Source organism: Monodon monoceros, unplaced genomic scaffold, assembly GCF_005190385.1.
Source record: "Monodon monoceros isolate NGI ecotype Baffin Bay Population unplaced genomic scaffold, NGI_Narwhal_1 Super_Scaffold_4, whole genome shotgun sequence".
Taxonomy (NCBI): Eukaryota; Metazoa; Chordata; class Mammalia; order Artiodactyla; family Monodontidae; genus Monodon; species Monodon monoceros.
The window spans coordinates 57,292,866-57,312,326 of NW_021703781.1; the positions used below are offsets into that span (position 1 = coordinate 57,292,866).

Here is a 19,461-nt window from a genome sequence, read left to right on the forward strand (position 1 = left end):
TTCTTGAATCCCCCCTCCAGAGGTTTTGATTCTGTAGATCTCAGATTGGGTCCTGGGCATCTGAATTTTCTTTTTCCTTAGCAAGTTTGCTTAGACACATTTGGAGACCCCTGGGTCTCATAGCCCCTGACCTAGACCTCACCCCAAGAGGCTTCATAGACAAGGTAATTGTGTGTATGTGAGTGAGCCTGAGTTTACGCTGTAAGATTGGCATACTGTGTCTAGGCACACGTGAGTAACTAAATGTATGCATGTTTGTGTAGGTAATGCTGTTGGTGATTGTGAGCGTGTGTGAGAGTTTTGTGAAATCAGATAAAATCAGTGGAGACTTCCTCCTCTGGAAAGAGACCAAATGAAGATGGAGTGTAAAATAAATTTAAAAAGGAATGAAAAGAAATGGGGCTGGGGTGCTAAGAAGTTAGGATTGAGGGAAGATAAGTCAGGAAGGAGGTGAAAAGAAATCAGGCTAGATGAAAAGCCATCAATCAGTAAGGAAAGAAATTGGGGTGAAAATTCAGGATGGAATAAAAACAAATGGGACTGGGGTGCAGAAAAAAAAATCAGGTTGAGGTACACAGATATTTGGCTACATTCACCAGGAGACACCGTTCCTCAGATGAAGGAAGTAACATAATGGCAAGGTACTCTCTTGCCTCAGCACCATCTAATAATAGATAAGTAGCTTTCCAGTGAAGCTTCTGTTGCCCAAAGAAGCTTACTAGACTGGAGCAAAGGAGAAGCTTAAAAACAAACAAACAGAAACAACCCAGGACTTAAATGTCCCCGAAGGGAAGTAGGTCAAGGTGGGTGTTGAAGAATAACCATTCAGAATTTAATATATGCTAAACAGAGTGCTCCTGAGCTGTTTGGAGAATGGGGCATCTCAACTAACAAATTGGTGTTAGGGGATCCTGACTGACTTTAAAGGAAAAACAAATCAGTAACAATGTGTGAAGGATAATTATTTACCTTATAGAGGAATGCTTTGCTTTGTTGAAGGCCTAAGTGAAGTAAGAATGAAAAGATACTTCCTTCACTCTAAAACTACAGTCAATTTCATGCTTAATGGCGAAACATTAGAAATATTCTTATTAAAGTCAGAAATATGATAGAGATGCCTTATAGTATTGTTCCGAAAATGCTAACCAGTGTAATAAAGCAAGAAAAGCAAATAGGAGTTATGAATTTCTGAAAGGGGATGATAATTAACTTGAAACCTGTTAACAATAAATAATAAGAGAAATCCTATGGACAGCTAATGAATATTCTTAGAAACAGTGACTATTAAGTGAATTAGAATGAATAGCTAGTAATAAAAAATATCTCACTGGGCACTTATTTATGTGTAGGGCATTATGTTAGAGCCTGTGGGAGACTTACAGGTGAATCAGACTTCCTGCTTTCAGGTAGCTCAAGGTTTAAGTAGGGAAACAAAGTTACGTTCCTGGGCAAAGAACAAATAATTTCCTATCCTCTGTGGTTTTTTATTTCCGTGCATGGCGTGTGTGGCTGGTCAGTGCTAGATAGAGATACGTGGTTGTCGGGGGTGGGGTGGGGTCAAGGCTGTCCAGAGGAGGGGGTTGAGGATAGCCCCAAGAGGCTCCCTGGACAGTTAGCTCTTTGAAGGCAAAGGCTCTGTCTGCCTCATTCCCAGTTTTATATATACACAGTGTCTGGTACCTGGTAGGCTGTCAGCAAGGACTTGTTGAAGGGAGGAGGCAGGGAGGGATGGAAGGGAAGAGGAAAGTGAGGGAAGAAAGGAAGGAAAGAAGGTTGGGCAGGTCAAGTGTGGGAGATGGTGTGGAGTATTTCAAAGGTGTCAATGCAGAGGAGAAGGGGGGTGATAGCACGGGGCTCTGACTAGGATGGTGAGGCCAGGGCTTGAAGGGCCATGCTAGGTGGGAGGAAGGCAACTTTGTTCTCTGGCATGGGAAACCTTGAAGGTGAGGGAAGCACGGGGAAGGGTGGAGGTGGGATTCTAGGCAGGGGGCTTGTTTGGAGACGGCAGATGCAGTAACACCAGAGCATGATGCGTGTGGCCCTCCAATTTGTAGGCGGGAACAGAGAGCTGGGGCAGGGTGCTGAGCCAGTCGGTGGAGTCCCACCCTGAGCCTTATGGCTGGGCCGTGTGGTCAGGCTGTACCACCCATTTCTCTCCTGGGAACCTAATAGAGGGGTGGAGATTCGTGCTTTCTCCCAGTGGCTAGTGTGTCCCTCCCTCTTTCCCACCCTTTCTGCAGGCTCCACCATCCTGGCAGAGCGGGGCATCCCGTCACTCTCCTGCTCCCCTGCCTCCTCACCAACCTCGCCCAGCGCCCTGGGCATCCGCCTCTCTGACCCCTTGCTCAGCACATGCAGCTCTGGACCTCTGGGGAACTCTGCTGGCGGTAAGTAGGCTGACCCCTCCAGTTCCATGGTGACCATGCCAGGCCTCCCACCCTGAGGACCCCATCCCCACCCTTGCCCTGGCTGAGGCAGGCATGCAGCCTCTGTATCAGGACTGGGCCCTGGAGGAGCTGGAGACGGGCCCAGTGAACCCTGGTTGAGTGCTAATTTCCGGGGTGTATCCCATCCTTTCCCCCGGCTGGGCAGCTTTCTCCAAAGGACTTCTTTAGCACAAAGAACACCAAAGGGTAACTCAGGAGGGGCCTTCCTTAAATGGTTTTGGGCCTCCTTCCTTCCTCCATCCCTCCCTCCTCCTCTCAATGCCTCATGGACACCCTGGCCCCTGGTCTGGGCACTGAGGGGCCAGAAGTGGGGCTGTCCAGAGTGTATCCTCTCCTTTCTTGTGCCCAGGAAGTTGGGTGGTAGGTTAGACCGGCTGATCCGGATAAATGGAGGGGGAGAGGCCAGGGGGCTCTCTTCATGAACCTGGGACCAGACTGGGCCATGTCTCCTCCTGACTGGTTTCCCCTTGCCCCCAGGGACGGCCCCCAACTCACCTGTGAGCCTGCCAGAGTCGCCAGTGACTCCAGGCGGGGGCCCGTGGAGCGATGAGTGCACCATTTGCTATGAGCACGTGGTGGACACGGTCATCTACACATGCGGCCACATGTGCCTCTGCTATGCCTGTGGCCTGCGCCTCAAGAAGGCTCTACACGCCTGCTGCCCCATCTGCCGCCGCCCCATCAAGGACATCATCAAGACCTACCGCAGCTCCTAGCCCGTCGTGGTGCCCTACCCCTCACGCCCACCTCCTCCGACTCCGGCCCAGCTCTGCCTGAGGGGCAAGTCAACAGGGCCCCTTCTCTCCTTCCTCATTTTGGAAATTCTTTTCCCTTCTCATTAAACATGGGAAACAGCCCCTAAAGGTTTGGGGGAGGAAGGGGTATCAGGCAGGGAGGTGGGGGCAGAAGCAAACCGCCTGCTCTTCCCTGCACGCCGAGGGGCTAAACTGGGGTCTCAGCTTTTCCTGATCCTTCCCCATCCGGGGTAGATTCCCAGGATGGGGAATCCTTCTAGCCTGTGTGGCACCTTTGTGAGAATTAGAAAGTGTGTCCCTTCCTCTGGGCAGATGTGGCCCTGAGCCCAGACATGTGGCTTGGCTAGTGGAGTGTGGACTTGGACTTCGGCCTCCGTTTTCTCCCTCAGCCAACTGCCCTTGAGCAGTGCACAACCTGTGCAACAGCGGCCCTAGGCCGGCAGCTCCTGAGCTGCTGCCTTACTCTCTGACCTACACCTACCTTCTCCTTCCTTTCTTCCTTGCCCCTTGGGCCTGGAAGCCAGGGGTAAGAAGCCCAGTGGATACCTCTCATCCTGGGCAGGCTGCAGCCTCCATGCCATGTCCGTCTCCCCCTCCCCCTGGATGGGTGGACAGGCTACAGAAGCCTCCAGGTTCTGGGTCCCTAGCCCCCTGGCCTGGTTGAGATGTGGAGGGCCCCTTTCTGGTCATAGCCTGTCTGCCCCAGTCATCTTGCTGGATGCTGCTGCCCAGGGGCAGCCCCTTGGTGTGGGCTGGAGAGCAGGGTCTGTCTTCTGTCAGTCTCTCTGAAGAACAGGTTTGCAGCTACCCTCTGTGACCTCTCCTCCCCCATCTCAGTGCTATTCTGGGCCGGGCTGGTACTCATAGAGGCTGTAGCATCCCCAGGAGAGGGCAGGGCCCTGGGTTGGGAGTAGAGGGTTCCCTGGAGTAAGAACAGGCTTTTTCCGTATTTTAACTTATTTATTTATTGGGTTTGTAGGGGTTATTTGGCAGGGGGGTGGGTGGGACTGAATTCCCATCCCCCAGACCCCTAGAAATGCTGTCCTGGTGGGCGGGGTGCCTGGTTAGAGGGGTCAGCAGAGGTAGTCATCACTCAAAATCTTCCCCAGACTGCAGCCCAGAAGTCCATAGCCAGCTCTGCTTACCATGAAGTAGAACTCCTGAAGTGGGAGGCCTTCTGACAAATTGTATCCCTTTTATAGAGAGGGCAGCAGAGCCTCTGCAGTGCCCTGGGACTAGGGGATCACCCCAGAGCCACAAAATGCCCCTCTTCTTGGGCTGGAGCAGGGTTATCATAATTGGCTCATTATACATCACGAGGCCCGGGAGTTCCCTCCTCCATAAGGACATAAAAAGTTCTGGGCAAGCTGAGGGAGGGAAGGCCAGCTGGCCTCATCATTGTAGAGGTAGGGAGCCTGTTCTTAGGCTCTCTGGTCCCAGGAAAGAGGAGAACCTCTAGGTTCTTAGTCCTGATGCTGGGGTGAGGGAGTCCCCCCGCAGCTGCTCTTAGGTTATAGTCATCTCAGCCCTGCACGCCCTGTCCTGATAGGCCATGGCTGGGGCCAGCTCTCAAGAGTCCTGGCCTAGTTTCCCCTGAGCCTCCCAGCCCTCGGCCCCCTCAGATAGTTTTTTACGCCTGTCGGAGACTGCTTTGCCGTATGGCTGGCAGAGCGTGCGATTCTGGACCTGGCCACCGACCAGTCGTGTGGCCCTGACCAGGTCATAGCCTCTCTGAGCCTCAGCTGGCACCTCGGTAAAGTGATGGTTGGGGTCGGGAGGGACTTTCCTTGTGACTCTCGGGGGTTCTCTGGTGGGGGCTGCTATGGGGTGGTGTGGTGGGACAGCACAGGGAGGGGGTCAGGATGTCAGGCGGGCCCTGTCTGCACCTGCCTGGCCGGGAAGCCACAGTCCTACCATGGGTCTCCCCTCCCCACTGACCCTGTAGACCCCTTCTGTGGGGGGGGGGGGGCGAGGTGGGGCTGGTGTGGCCCCACCCAGTCAGGGGTCCCCTCTCAGACAAGGAGAGGAGTTCTTACATGCAGGGGCTGTACAGCCTGCGCGCCAGGGAGAGGAAGCCACCATCCTGTTGTCTCTGCTAGCCTGGGGGTAGCTGCTGCCTCCTCTGTGAACCTGGGTCACCGTGACTGATTGTGAATAAAGGTGATTTCGTACCAGCCTGAGGGCTGTGCTGTGCAGTCTGGAGGGCTGGGGACGGAGGGCAGGCGGGCAGGTGGGTGTGCAGGAGGGGAGTCAACGATCAGGAAAGACTCCCTGGAGAGAGCAGGGGAGGGGGAGGCGGCTGGAGCGTGACCTGGGGCTTGGATAGCAGGGGCTATCCAAGCAGAATGCCAGGCGAGCCCCACTGTAAGCTGAAAGGGAGACGCTGCTGCCCCTCGGTGGCCTCAGGTCCCTGGGTCCCTGGCACTCCCGGGGCTGAGCCGGGTCTAAATCTGGAGTGCAACCTTTGTGGAGGGGCAGCGCCACCTAGGGGCTAAAGGGTGGCAGGCACTGTGCTGAGCTCCCCAGAACAGGGCCTGCCCGTCTCTCACCCCAAGCCCAGACCTGGAAGCTCAGCTGCTCCTCCCAGGTCGGTGAGGAGGCCTATGCCAAATGAGTGGCACAGCTAGGCTGAAAAGGGAGGCCTCGGTCAGGGACCTTCGGAAAAACTTTCTAGATGGGCTGAGCACCTCTGGGTGGCGGTAGAAGCTGGAGCGCTGGACGGGGTGTCTGGGCGCAATGTGGGAGTTGAACTTATTTGGCAGGCTGGGCCTCAGAGGGACATGGGATGCTTGCCTTCCTCTCTCCTGGGAGGATGCTCTAGCTGCCCAGCCTCTGCTTGGCCTTGAAAAGCCATGGGCTACTCCCCACACCAGGACTGCCCAGCCCTGCTTACTGGAGTCCAGCAAAAGTAGGGGAGGGTCAGGGACTCTAAGCTGAGGGGCCACGTAGGCCCACTGAATGTGGCTCTTTGGCCCCAAGGTCTGTATCCCTCTCTGAAAGCCTTGGCCACTGCCCAGAAAGCCTCCCAAAGGTGGGGGAAGGGGTGGAGGGCCTTGAGCACGCTTCTCACCGGCAACAGTGGGAACTTACCTGCCCCCCCACCCCTCCAGTGTCCTCAGAGGGCCCGGACCCTGCAGTTCATGTTTCATTTGGGGTGATGTGGCTTTTGCCACTCAGCTGGATATGTTTTCTTGTGGCAGGGAGAATGAGGAGGTGATTCTGTTCAGTTAAAAAGGCAAAAACTTTATTTAGTTTTCAGGGAAATACAAGATGCATGTAAACATAAAATACAAAACAACCCAAATCTTACAGTCTAGAAGCATGCCAAGACAGAGTATTTTCTGCAGACCAAAGAATCCCGTCAAAATGATAAAAGACACCTGGAAAGCGGCAGGTCAAGGGGCTGGGTCCCTTCCCCGAGGACGCTGCATTTTTGTGATGAGAACAATTCCAAAAAAAAAAAAAAAAAAAACAAAACCCACTATTAAAAATATTAGAAACATGGAGAGAGTTTAGCACCACCATTGAGCCTGGAAATTTTTTAGCACTCAGATTGACAGCACTGGATTCACTGCCCTTAAATTTCTCTGCTGAGGGGGAAGAGGGAACAACCTCCTTCAGATCCCACAGACCCCACTAGGAGCTGGGAAGGGTTGAGTGGACACCGTGAGGAGTGCCCCAGAGGCATCCAGCAGTTCACATGCAACCATGCAGTGCACGAACCCACGCTTCACGAACCTGCCACTAACACCTGCCTTGTTCAGAAGTCCCCTTCATGCAGACCTCCTGGAAACTGGCCCTGAAACCCTTTTGCCATCCTGTGTCCTGGATTTAAAGAAAACCTGTTGCAGAGAACAAGCTGTAGATTCAAAAACGGTGGCTCTGTTTACCCTTCTTTCTCTGAAATGCTTAAGAGCAGTATGCCTTGGTCACAGGCCACTAAACGTGATGAGTGCATTGCACTCCATCTTCTAAGTCACACCACTAAGGCAGGCTCAGCAAACTGAACCACCACAGGCATCATTAGAGATACTTAAGAAGAATTGGTGTCAACAGAAGAGCAAACGAAGTTGTCCTCCTCCCAGATATGCTTGATGGTGTCTGGACCCCAAGGTTCCAGTTTGGGGGTGGTGGGTCCCAACTACATGACCCATTATGGTCACTGGTCTCTGGTTCAAGCAATTTGAGAGGCTAGCTCTGGACTGGACAAAGGGGAGGTGGGGAAACCGGGCCTGGAAACTGAGAGATGGATGAATGTTCTGGAGCCAGGGCCTCAAACTCAAAGACTGGTTTGTTGCTGGCAACTTTCCGCTTTCCACTAAGTAAATCAGTGACCATTAAGAACCCGCTGGGGACCCAGCTTGTGGCCCAGCAAGTAGCTGTTTCCTGAGGCCAGCTTCTTCTAACAGCCAAGTCTTGGGGCTTTCCCAACCTGTTCTGGCTGGACCCTTGGGTGTTGAATCACTAAATTCCCTCCCTACCTGCTGTCTTCTTCCCGAAACACTCAGAATAGACTTCCCCCTCCTTTCTAATAAAGACAAAACTCCAGACTCCAAACCCTCTCTCAACCTTCTCATACTCTTCCCTTTCTGCCTAGCAGACCTCCTCTTCTGGAAGCCGCCTTCTTGGGGAAGGGGCGGTAAACCCCAGCCACCCCAAACGCGCACACTCATCTTGCCGACGTGCCTCTCACTCACCTCCAACGTGCTCGATCCATACTTTTGCTTTAAAACGACAATTCTTCCTTTCTCTCTTGCCTCCTGAGGTCCAGCCCATTAGCTAGGATGGAAATGGGAGCAAAGGAGGGACCTTCATCGTAGGGACCCATTCTCTAAGGCCACTAAGTTCTGGAATGGGAGAGGGGGCTGATTGTCAAGGTCAAGTGCAAACTCAAGGTTAAAAAGATAGGCTCCGGGAAGGGGGATGGCATGGTAAAACCAACATTATAGGCAGCTTGGGACCAAGGCCCAGGAAGACAGAGTCCTCTACCCAGTCTATACCTAGTCCTCTACCCAGTGTGCCCAACTTCTGGCCTGAGGACCCAGGTGCACAGGACAAAACAGGAGGGATGCTATTATCAGTGGGGCTCTTCTTCCTGAAGTGCAGCTATAGGTCACTGACCCTGTTCTGTCACTGGCTCTGATTACAGAGCTTGAGAACCAGGGGCTGCCCCAACCAGAGATCATGATTTAGACAAAAAGCTCAGTAATGTCAAGGGGGAGCCCTCCACATGATTCCCATGAAGCGTTCAGTCAGGCCTGCAGTCTAGACCAGGGGTGCTGACGTACCCGCACGGGTAGGTCCACTGAGCTCACGGTGACCAATTTCTCGCCCCGACCGGCCTGATCCACCCTCAGCAATATAAGAACTGAGGGCCAGCTGCTCTCATGACGTGGGGATTCCCACAGTGGCGATATGCATGGCAAAGGCTGGGAGTCAGCCTACTAGAGACACTGCGGGTGGCAGCCCCATCTGACCGCCTCGGCACTTCCACACCCAGTGGCGGCACCTTTCCACATCTTCATTTTGGACCCCGGGACGATGGCCTAGGCTGCTTCTGCTAGATCTGTTAATGCCAGTGTGAAGTTTCCAACTAAATACTTAATAAAATAATTACCAAAAAAAAAAAAAAAAAAAAGACACATTGCACTCTCCAGCCAGAATTACACGTGTGAATAACACATACACTTGCTGCCAGAAGCTGTGAGTCCTTTGGGGCCTGCCCAATGCCAAGGACTTGTTCAATGGAGACAGCTTGCCCAGTATTTTTTTCCTCTAACCCCATGTTCTTTAGTTCAAGTGGGAAATGACCAACACTCTCACATACGCACTCGAATGCGCGCGCACACACACACACACACACACACACACTTCCTCAACAACACACAGCCCTCAAAAAAGTGAGGGAATCTTAATTCTTTAGCACTGTGGATGGTTCTCTTTCCAGAGAGCTCTGCATCGGGATTCTTGAAGATTGGACCTATAGACGTATACACTCCAAGGAGAGCCACCCCCACACGGGGGCACGGTCCCACTCTGGGCGCCAGGTTCCTATATGTACAGAAATTCACCGAACGGGATGGAGCAGCAAGCGTACAGTACTGGAGGTGGAGGGGATGAGCCCGCAAGGATGTCCCTGTCGCCCTGAGGGGCAGAGCTTTGGACCCAGAGACTTCCTGTCCTGTCCCCTCTCTACTGGCACCCAGGTAGGAGGCGGCGGCTTGGTACCTGTTGTGGGAAGTTCTGTCTGCAGGGACCTCAGCAGGCTCCTCCGACGCTTCTCCAAGACCTTCTGGGGACTGTCGGGGTGTTGAGCAGAGGCAGGGCTCACGCCTTGCTCGGGCTGAAGTCATTGAGATGAATGGGTGGCCCTGGCTCAGCACCAGGCCCAGCTGCAGGCTTGTGGGAATTGGTGCGTCACTGGGGAATGCTGGGCTCAAGGCACCCACATCCCTCCAAAAGGGTTTGATTACATCGAGGGTTCCTGCCCATAAACTGAACTTGAGGTTACGTAGTTTTAGAAAGACTCAAACATACATCAAAAGGATCACGGCCCAAACATCAAGAGATTGGCGTGAGAGGGCTGCTGAGGGTTATTTCTGGGACAGGTCTTTCTGAGCAGCTGGCTGAAAAACAACGGAAATGAAAACAAGGAACGGTTCCTGGAGGCCCTTGCTCTGTGCCTGGGGCTGGGGCCCCGGGGAGGCCAAGTGCCCCATGCCACTTCCCTGAATCCCTCTCTTCTGGGTGGACAACACCCAGCAGAAGGGGATGCCCTCTGGTGGGGACCCCTGCCATCTTGCCAGGGAAGGGGGAAGGGGAGGGGGGGTAAAAAAAAAATCAATACCCAGGTCATCTATAGGCTCCACAGCTACGACTCCTTCCAGGAGCCCCACCTCCCCTAGCGAGACACGGGGTTGCTGGCTCTCCCGCCACCATCCCAACGAGCCCTGGCATCCCTCTTGATAATATTGCACTTTTCCTGTCTCTCAGATTGTTTTCATTTTCGATTGAGAATGCAAAGTATTTGGAGCGGGTAGGGGAAGTGAGTAACCTTAAAGAAATAATATATTAGTTAAATACAAAAACAGGAAAAGTAGGGGTTACTTTATCTTTTTTTCCATAAAAACAAAACAAACTACCAAACCAAGGTCTAAACTTAAATAGTTCTACACCTATTCTGCAAATACTAGTAATATGAAAATAATGCTTGACCGAAATTCCCTTGTCTTTTTTCCTTAGATGATAATAGTAACATGCCTTGCTGAGGAAAAGCGATGGATATAAATGCCAGTAAAATACGCTGCTCTAACATCTGAAAGTGATTAAAACGATTCTATATAATGCCTTCGTCAAGACGGAGCATGGAGGAGGAAGAAAGAGGACCCTGTGGGGCTAGGCTGGGGGTGAACGGGCTGAAGGCTGGCCAGAGGGCCCAGCCACAGCTGGGGCAGATGGCACACCTGCTGTTCAGGCTGCCCCCTCCAGCTCCCTCTTGCCACCCTCGGGGTCCCTTGGCCTAGTGGGAACAGCATGATGGGGCCAGGGAGCCCAGCCAGGCCCCTGTTACAAAGTGGGAGAGAGATGAAGACATCTTTTTCCCTTGTAATAAAAGAAAAAAGTCTTTAAACTGAAAGAAAAAGCACCAAATGATGCATCTTCGGGCATTATATAAACCTCAATAATGACCTCAGAAGGGCTCATTTTGATTAAAGTTGCAGTATACAGCAATACAACGTCATTTCACATTTTCAATCGCAACTAATGGAAAACTAGGTTTGGACACTGCTGAGATTTTTTTTTTTTTTTTAAACCTTTTAAAGTCCGATCTGGTTTTCCTCCAGATGGGTCAGAGCCACAGACCCCTCCCTCCTCTACCTGCTGCCAGAAGTACCCTCCAACATCACAAAGCAGCTCAGTAGCTCTAGGGAAAAGCCCTCTTGCCCTGGGCAGCGCTAGGAGTCCAGGGGCACAAGGCCTGGCATCCCCTGGCCATGTCTGAGAGGGACTGGCATGCACCCTTCTTGCTTCAAGTATTAATATTCTCTTTGGGTTTGCAGGGTTTGTGCTGTGCTGTGAGTAAGGGGGTGATGGTGAGGGGCAAGGGGCGAAGACGGGGCATGGCAATCCCTGTTCACTGCCCAAAGCTACATGCTGTCACCAGGTGGCAGCATTCTCTACTTTTCCTGGATGCCTGAGCAACCCCCAGCCATCCTTAGGGCTGGATGTCACATTGTAAACATGATGACCACACTATAAACTCTAGCGGGGCTGGGGAGGAGTGCAGGGGTGGATGCAGTGGGGAGGTCTGCAGTTAACTAGCTATGTGATTTGGGGAAAGCTAATTCCTGTCTTTGGGCTGCAGTAACAGGAGGGTATGGGATGGAGTGACCCTGAAGGTCACTTAAAATGACTCACTTAAGGGCACTGGGGATTAAGGAGAGAGGGTCCTTGGGGGGCTGGGAGAACATCTGCCTTGTGGGTGGTGGAGAGTCCCACAAGGCAGTGCAGTGAGGAAGGGCAGGGAAAGATAGGCTCTGGGGAGCACTGTGGTCCAGTCCGACTGAGATGCTCTGTGCTTGGCAGATGCGTCCTGCACTCCTTCCTGGCCTGGCTGGCGTGTTACTGATTGAACTGGCTCAGTGCAGACATTGAGGAGTGAGGCCGCTGGGGCCATCCCCCTGGAAGATAGCTACGTGGAAGGTCCTTTAACCCGACAATCACTCTACTTTTAAATTTTATTTTAAATAATCATAAATTACTTTTTTTTCTTTTAATAAATATGTGCTGCTTAAAAATGAGAAAAGTATATACTGCATCTTTAAGTAATGCACTTTGCTCTCTGGGTTTCTTTCCATTCCACCGTATTAAAGTGCATTAATTAAAAAATAATGAACCACTTCTTTATCATTATTGTTCAAATAAGTCCAAATAATATTAATATGAAGACACTACAACACTACCATTAGTACTGCAATCTAGCAGATAACTCAACATCCTGCTCTATTTAATACTGTCCAGCAGAAGAAAATAATAACTAATTTTAATTTTAAACAAACAAAAGGAAGCAAAATCTCACCATGGCCTTTTCAACATAGAACGGGAGCAGTTTGCTAGAGCTGCCAGGCGTCAGTGTACGTACGGCGAAGGAGGAGGGCAGGGCGGCTGGGGGCTGAGGGCACGAGGCGCGGGTCCCCCGCTGTTCTTCAGGCATCATACGCTTCCTGGGGGGTGGGGGAGTGTGGGCGGAGGGAGGGCCTTTCCTCCTTAGTCCAGGATCTGGCAGCTGAGTCGGGGGCTGTGAAGCCTGATCTGTCCACAATCAAAGGCACGTGTGGAAATCCACTCCCAGTGAAGAGTGAGTCCTTGGGGAAGCCAGTTTGGCCTCTGAAGTGTCGACTGAAAGACACCACCCAGAGTTGACAGGGACGTCATTCTCTCCCTTCTCTCTTCGCAGGGGCACTGCCCCTCGGAAAGACCAGGTTGGCTCCTGGCCCAGGGATCTTCGCCTCCTCGGGCACCTGCGGTATTGCTTGCAGGCCAGGGGGTGACTGGTGGTGTCCGCCCAGCAGGTTCCCCTTGGGCCAGGGTGAGGGCGATGGCTGCTGCTCCACAGCCTTCACATGAGGCTTCGGGCCCTGCCCAGGCAGGAGAACGTTCGCTGCCCCTCTCCTGAACACCACCCTCCTCCCTGCTGAGGGTTCTGCCCTGCTGAGGTTGTACAAGAACCAGGAGAGCGGCGTCTCTGCTTTGCCACGGCTGGGACCAGGGCTCCTCCAGCCTGAGATCCCTCTGGCAAGCACCGGCACTGTCCACACAGTGGAAACCAAATGAAGCGACTTTGGCTTGTGGAGGGAAGAATGCAAAACACAAACCAAACCACCTCCCCACAAGAGTATGATAGAAAGGCCATCCACTACCCATCCCGTCCCGTGAGGCTGACCGCCCTTGGGTCCCCAAACAACTCCTAAAGTAAGACCAAAATCCAAGGCCTGACATAGAAGGCCCAAAGCAATACATCTCTCCCAAAACTTGCAAAGAACTGCCCACCCAGAAATATCCAAAATAAAGTCTGTGCAGACTGTGAAAAGACCGACGGCTCTACCTGCCTTCTCTGTGAACACTGGAGCTGGTGGTCCTCCACGGGGGTGCCCCAGGCAGGGCAAGCTCTCTTCTCAAGGCCAGCAGCAGTGACGGCTAAGAATGGTGGTCCTTGCTGGCAGCTGGGGAACTGCTTTCTCTTCAACTAACAAGAAACAGTGGCCTGGCCCAGGGACAGCCTGAGCTCACAGGAGATGCCTCCCAGCCCCAGGGCCAGTGGTATCTCCTACCACACCCACGCATGGCAGGTGGCAGAGATTCCTGGGAAACCAGCATAACTCACAAACATAGATTAGGATGATACAAGGGCTACTTCCGGGGTACAAGATGCCAGCAACGGAAGCCAGGCTAGGCAGGGGCAGGGCGCAGGAGGCCCGCACAACCACACCTTTCCCAGATTTGCAGCCAAGGCACAAATTGGGGTTTCCTACATGGCCTGTCCCAAATGGTGCCGAGTCCATCAGCAAAGTTCCCAAGGTGCACGTGTGAGGGCTCAGCTTTCTTGCCTCCGGTCCCAGGCCCAGGACACCCCTGCCCCTTCCACTCCCTGCTCAATGTGGGCCCCCACCAGACCCTACCTTCCAGCTGGGGGACAGCCTGGAGGGGAGTATCTTCGAGGTCCCACATTCTGCAGGTTTAACGTTGTCCTCCCCACCCCCTCCCATTTTCCCTTTCCCTTTTGTCTTCTCTCACAGCTCACCCATACTGAGGCTGCAAGGACTTAGGCCCCCCACCACTCCTCATTAGTTCTTTTTCTCCAGGTAGTTGGAGGGCACCCAGCCTTTGAAGGGCTTCACCCCGTCCAGAATCTGGCAGTACCACCAGCCGTTGGGGTTCCTCTCCAGGACCTCCATGGACACGCCCTCCTGGAAGCCCGCCGTCTCCTCGTCCCCCTCGTAGTCTGCGATCGAGACGTACACATCTTTGAGGTTGTTGTGGATGAACTGGGACTTCTCAATGGGCTTGGGGCGCACAGGCGACACCGGGATGCCGTTGCGCTGAGTGGGCAGCAGAGGAGGGTCCGAGCCCTGGCTGGCGGCCCGTTCGACCAGGCGGCCCTTGGCTTCTGCGGCTGCCGAGCGGGCAGTGCTGAAGGAGGAGTTCCGGCGGACGCCTCGGAGGCCGTCGGTGGCCGTCAGCGACTCATTCCTCCTCAGGGCACAGGACAGGTTGCTGTCCTTGGGCGGTGGGGACACGAACACCGACTGGGGCCTCACGGCCACCTGCCGCACGCCATTCCTCATCTTCACCGCCCCGGCACCCGAGGTCTTGACGAAGCCCCCGGGAGGCTTGGAGGGGATGGGCGGCGTGGCCCTTTTGCTCTGGTTGACAGTGTTCAGCGCTTGGACCCGCTTCTCGATCTTTTCCAGGCTGTCTGACTTGCCCTCGTTCTGCTTGCTCTTGGGGGCCACTGTGTCCAGCTCTTTGCCAGGGGGGTCGAATTGCTCGTTCTCACCGAGCACCAGATAGTGGGAGGGGGCCCAGCCCTCCAGCTCCCCAAACCTCACGTACCACCAGCCACTTTCCAGCTTCTCAAGCACCTGCACCTCCACGCCTGCCGGGAAGCTGATCTCCGAGTCCTGGACCTTTTGGTAGGCACTGCATGTCGTGTAGGAGGTGGCCTGCCCTTCCCACCCCTTCTTGGTGGGACACGGGGGCGTGGCGGCAGGGAGGGTGATGAGGTCGGCTGAGCCTCTCCTGGACCCCTCACCGGGACCCTCGAAGGCCATCTGGGGGGGCAGCTCTGAATCCTCGCTCTTGGCGCCCTTGAGGCCGCCCCGGAGCTGGCCAATGGGCCTCAGCTGGCGCCGTAAAGTGCTGATGTCCATCTTCTCCTGGCTCTGGGACTCTGTGCGGCTCAGGAATGGCTTGGGCCGAACTGATGGCTTGGCCCGGGCACAGGAGGTCAGCCCAGTCTTCGGGTCAGCATCCTTCCTCGCTCCGACCTTGGGAGCGCCGCGGATGCCTGCGTCCGAGGCAGAACGGCGCTTCAGGTCCCCACTGTTCTTGGACAAGGACGAGGAGGAAGAGGAGGAAGAGGAAGAGCAGGTGGTGTTGATGGTGATGGACGAGGAAAAAGAGGCCGAGGAGTGGTTCTTCCCCAGTTCCGCCTGGGCGTTCTTCTCTGCCTTGAGCTTCAAGAGCGACGACGATTTGGGGGAGCCCGATCTGGGGGAGTTTTTCCTGGCAAGGGACAGCGGGGAGCCGCCTGGGGAGTCGCTGTCCCGGGAGGAGCGCCTGGCCGACAGGGTGTCCTCTGCACATGCCCGGAAGCCCTCGTTCTCATAGATGGTCTCCTCCTCCAGGGCCACGTCCTCTGCAGATCCGCCCACCTTGAAGCGGGCGCGCTGCAGTGAGAAGGCGGGCGAGGGCCTGTGGGGCTGGCCGGGCCGCCTGTCCCCCGAGCCGCCGTCCTCTGCGGGCTCCTCACTCAGCTCTGGCTCTGAGTCGAAGCCAAAGGCAGGGATGTCATACTCGGGCTCCTCGTACCTGAGCCTCAGCGGGGAGTCCTGGCTCTCACCAGCACCCGCCAGACCCTCCTCGGCCTCCTTGGGCTTGCTGGGTGGTGCCGGTGGGGGCACCTTGGGCCGCGTCAGGGTGCTCGTGCGGCGGCTCAGGTTGGGCTTCCTGCGCTTATCGATGTACGACGCGGGGGCCCAGCCCTCCTTCTCACCGATCTGCACGTACCACCAGCCACCTGAGTTCTTGTCGATGACCTGGGGGAAGGGGCAGACGGGCCAGTGAGCTGGGAGGATCGCTGGGGCCCTACCATGTGCCAGGGTGGGAGCTTCCCACCTTGGCTCTAGGAGACATTATCTCCATTTCCCAGATGAGTGAACTGAGCCACTGAGTAAGTGGCCCAGGACCCAACGTAGGAAGTGATGGGCTGGCATTCAAACCCAGGTCTCTATCGTCTCCTGGATGGGGGGGCTCCCACTCTCCAAGACCCCCTCTCCTGCTCTTCCAAGTCTCCTTCCAACACCCTGGTCGAGCTGGCCTCCTCTCCAGACCCTCACTTCTCCTCCCGCTGAGCTACTACACTTGGAAGATGCACTGTTCCCAGTCCCTACAAAACCCCCGCTCACCACGGACCCATACGTACAAAAGACTGCCATTCCACCACTTCCATCCTCTCAGTCCCATACTGCTAGGCCCTCCCTCGGTGACGCTGGAAAGGGTCTCTCAGGGCAGAAGAGAATAAGAGGGTGCAGGTGAGTGGAACCTGGAGGTAAGGCTGAGGCCGGACCTCCCTGGTTTCCCCATTGCTCATGGTCATTTCACTACATGTGGAATCCCACTGAAATCCTACCAGCTGAGGAGATTTCTTTGAGTTGAATGGCTTCCTGGGGGAAGGCTAGGGCCTCTCAGTCATTTCCCTGTTAGTATAAACTCGTTCAAGGAGCTTCTTTCTCAACTGCTATTTGAGACTGGAGAAAGCCCAGGAGTGTGGTTGCTGGCTGTACTGAGGTCCGTTTGGATCGGGGAATACGAATGGAAGAGGCAGTTGTCCTTCCATGTGCACAGGTTCTGCATCCCTGGATATGGAGGGCCAACTGCACTACGATTTTATATAAGGGCCTTGAGCATCCCAGGATTTGGGTGTCCATTGGGGGTCATGGAACCAATGCCCCACGGATCCCGAGGGACAACTGTAATTTTGAATTGTGGAACAACTGCTGGAGGAAGAGGTCCCAGGGAGGGGAAGGGAAGCTTGAAAGCACCGGCACTGGGGGAAGAGGGGCAAGGAAGGAAGGGAGGATAGAGACCACCAAAGGCAAGGTCTGCCTGAGGCCAGCCCTCTGCAGCCCCCGCCCTGCCTTGGGTGCTATATTCCATCCTTCACTCTGCCCACTCCATACTCAAAATGCATACGTGGGTAGATCCTACGTATGTCAGTTCTCTTACATTATGAGCTTCGTAGGCTCTTCTGGAAGCATAAGCACCACTGAGAGAATGATTTCTCTTAGAAATTTAGTTCTAAGTTCCAGGCATGTGGTTTAAAACATTCACATTGGGGGTGTCACCTCTTCAATGGGCAGAAACTGCCCAGTTACTCTTCTGATGGTTTTACAGGTATTAACTGGACTTAACTCCATTACTACAGAGCCACTCAAGAGAAAGATCTGAGTCACAGATCTTCTCTGGCCCCTGGAATGCCATGTTCAGCGCTGGCCACAAAGTGGGGTTTCATAAATGCTAGAAGACCGGCTGGGAGGGAGCAGGAGAGGGTCTACTGCCCATTTGCAGAGAGAAATCATCAAAACCTGGGGGAGAAGTGACTGCATCAAATGTCAGAGGTGCCTGTGGTGTGGACATGGCCAGAACTGGGGTCCTCAGTTCCTTACTCCAGCTGCCTGGACCACATTCTCCCAACAGCAGCACTTCCTAATATGGGTCTTGTGGAACCCTGGTCCCCAGGAGCTCCTGGGAGAGGAATCTAGGTGATACTGCCTATTCCAGTCCCCTCTTAGAGACACACAGTGACATCCCCATATCTAGGCTCTGAGAAGTTCTGCAATTAAAACAACAAAGCTGGTTGGGTTTTGTTTAACTCACTGTCCTCCAAACTCAACCCCAGAGGCCCTTTGTTTCAAAGTGCCCCCATCACAAGCTCCTATAATATGCTTTGGGAAACGCTGCTGTGACAGGAGCTGGGTGGAGACATGAGCCGTGGGTTCTAGTCCTGGCTGTGGCACTTACTGGCTTTAGGCAAATTCTAATCCCTGTGGGTCCTGTTTCTGCACCTTTCCTGCTCGCCCCTCAGGAATGTCGCCAGCAAGACATAAATGGGAAACACGGGAGGTATTTGACCATCATGAATTATAATCCTCAGCCCCATGGCCCAAGGCTCACCTCTGCCTTCTGTCCGCCTCGAAAACTGATCCCATCAGAAATGCACGACTGGAATTCGGCAATGGTGTAGTACTCCACCTCAACAGAAGGGGGCTCTGGCGGCTTAGGCAGCTGGAACCCCTGAGGCAGAGAAGGACTCAAGTCAGCAAGACTCACCTGATCAGAACCGTAACTGAGGTGAGTGTGGCGGCTACACCAGGTGGAGAGCAGCTGACCTGAGGATGTATCAATCATCTGAGTCTCCGGGTGGCTCACCAAGAGACCACTCTCCTGACCAGGCTCTCTAAGAATACCTAGCATTCGCTTGAGACTTGTCTGAGCTATGAAAATGATCATCTAAGTAAATTTCCACCCTTACATCTTTGGAATCCAGTTTTCAGAAGCCTCAACAGCTAGGTCCCAAAACGAAAGTCAAAAAGCGGAGAAATTGTTGTAACAAAGCCCGTGCACACTGCCCCCCTGGGAGAGGAGAGCCATGTCCTTGAGTCTCAGGTGAAGGGCCACCGGGGTGACACCTGACTGCAGAGGTGGGGTGGGTGTAAGCGGGTGTGGGGTTGGTCAGAAAACCCCTTGGTCTGTCATCGTGATGATGCCAAATGGTTAGGCAAGCACGGAATAAACTCAGGATCCTTTGCTCTGGGGTTGGGTAGAGCACGCTGGGCAGCCTAAATGCTTCCTAGATGCTGGCACGTCGATAACTAAGCCTGACATGCAAGGAAATGTAGAATACGGCCACAGCCCATGAGCTGTGAGCCTCATTCATTCACTTGACAAATGTTTGTTGTGTGTCTACTGGGTGCCAGACTCTAGTCCGAGGCACCAGGCATCCAAGAGTGAACCAAAGGGACAGGACAACCCCCTTGCCCTCGTGGAGAGGACATTCCAGCTTCAGCCAGTCTCTACTCCAGCCAACATGGCCTTGGCGCCTCCCCATCACTCCCAGTATGGCCTGGTATCAAACAAAGGAGTTAAAATAAAACAATCTTATAAAAAAGGTACACGTGTTTGGGAGGCTAGAGGGGGGAAGCAGCTACAGTGTAGCAGGAAGACCTCAAAAGATCTCTGCCTGCAGGTGGACGCATGTGGGCTCCAATCCCAGCTCAGCAATTCACCAGTTGCGTGGCCCTGGGCAAGGCCCTTGCTCTCTCTGAGCCTCAGTTTCCTCATCTGTAAAATGGAACTAATAACAGGGCCATGAGATAATGAACATAACTTCTGGTCCAGCCAGCGGCACAGGAAAAGCTCTATAAACATAAGCTGAAGCCGAACGCTCTTCCTGAAACGCCATCCTATTCCTCTTACCC

At 53.9% G+C, this 19,461-nt stretch overlaps 2 protein-coding genes and 1 long non-coding RNA gene across 5 annotated transcripts in view; 2 read left to right on the top strand and 1 right to left on the bottom strand.

Annotated features, from left to right (window-relative positions):
• The window catches only part of NEURL1 (neuralized E3 ubiquitin protein ligase 1), a 79,580-nt gene extending 74,583 nt beyond the window's left edge, over window positions 1-4,997 (top strand). The window contains exons 5-6 of the mRNA XM_029244627.1: window positions 2,241-2,387; window positions 2,925-4,997. Coding sequence (XP_029100460.1) covers window positions 2,241-2,387; window positions 2,925-3,163 — 386 coding nt within the window. The 3' untranslated portion in view covers window positions 3,164-4,997. The remainder of the gene's footprint in view (window positions 1-2,240; window positions 2,388-2,924) is intronic.
• A 4,232-nt stretch (window positions 4,998-9,229) lies between these two features.
• Window positions 9,230-13,238, top strand: LOC114908484. The gene is made up of 2 exons (XR_003796959.1): window positions 9,230-9,408; window positions 10,445-13,238. It is a non-coding gene; the product is annotated as an uncharacterized LOC114908484 (long non-coding RNA).
• Window positions 13,239-13,449: 211 nt separating this feature from the next.
• SH3PXD2A (SH3 and PX domains 2A) overlaps window positions 13,450-19,461 on the bottom strand; it is a 232,854-nt gene continuing 226,842 nt past the window's right edge. For all 3 annotated transcript variants that reach the window (XM_029244683.1, XM_029244684.1, XM_029244685.1), the window contains 2 exons: window positions 18,158-18,277; window positions 13,450-16,020 (listed from right to left, as the gene is read on the bottom strand). In XM_029244683.1, coding sequence (XP_029100516.1) covers window positions 14,047-16,020; window positions 18,158-18,277 — 2,094 coding nt within the window. In that variant the 3' untranslated portion in view covers window positions 13,450-14,046. The remainder of the gene's footprint in view (window positions 16,021-18,157; window positions 18,278-19,461) is intronic.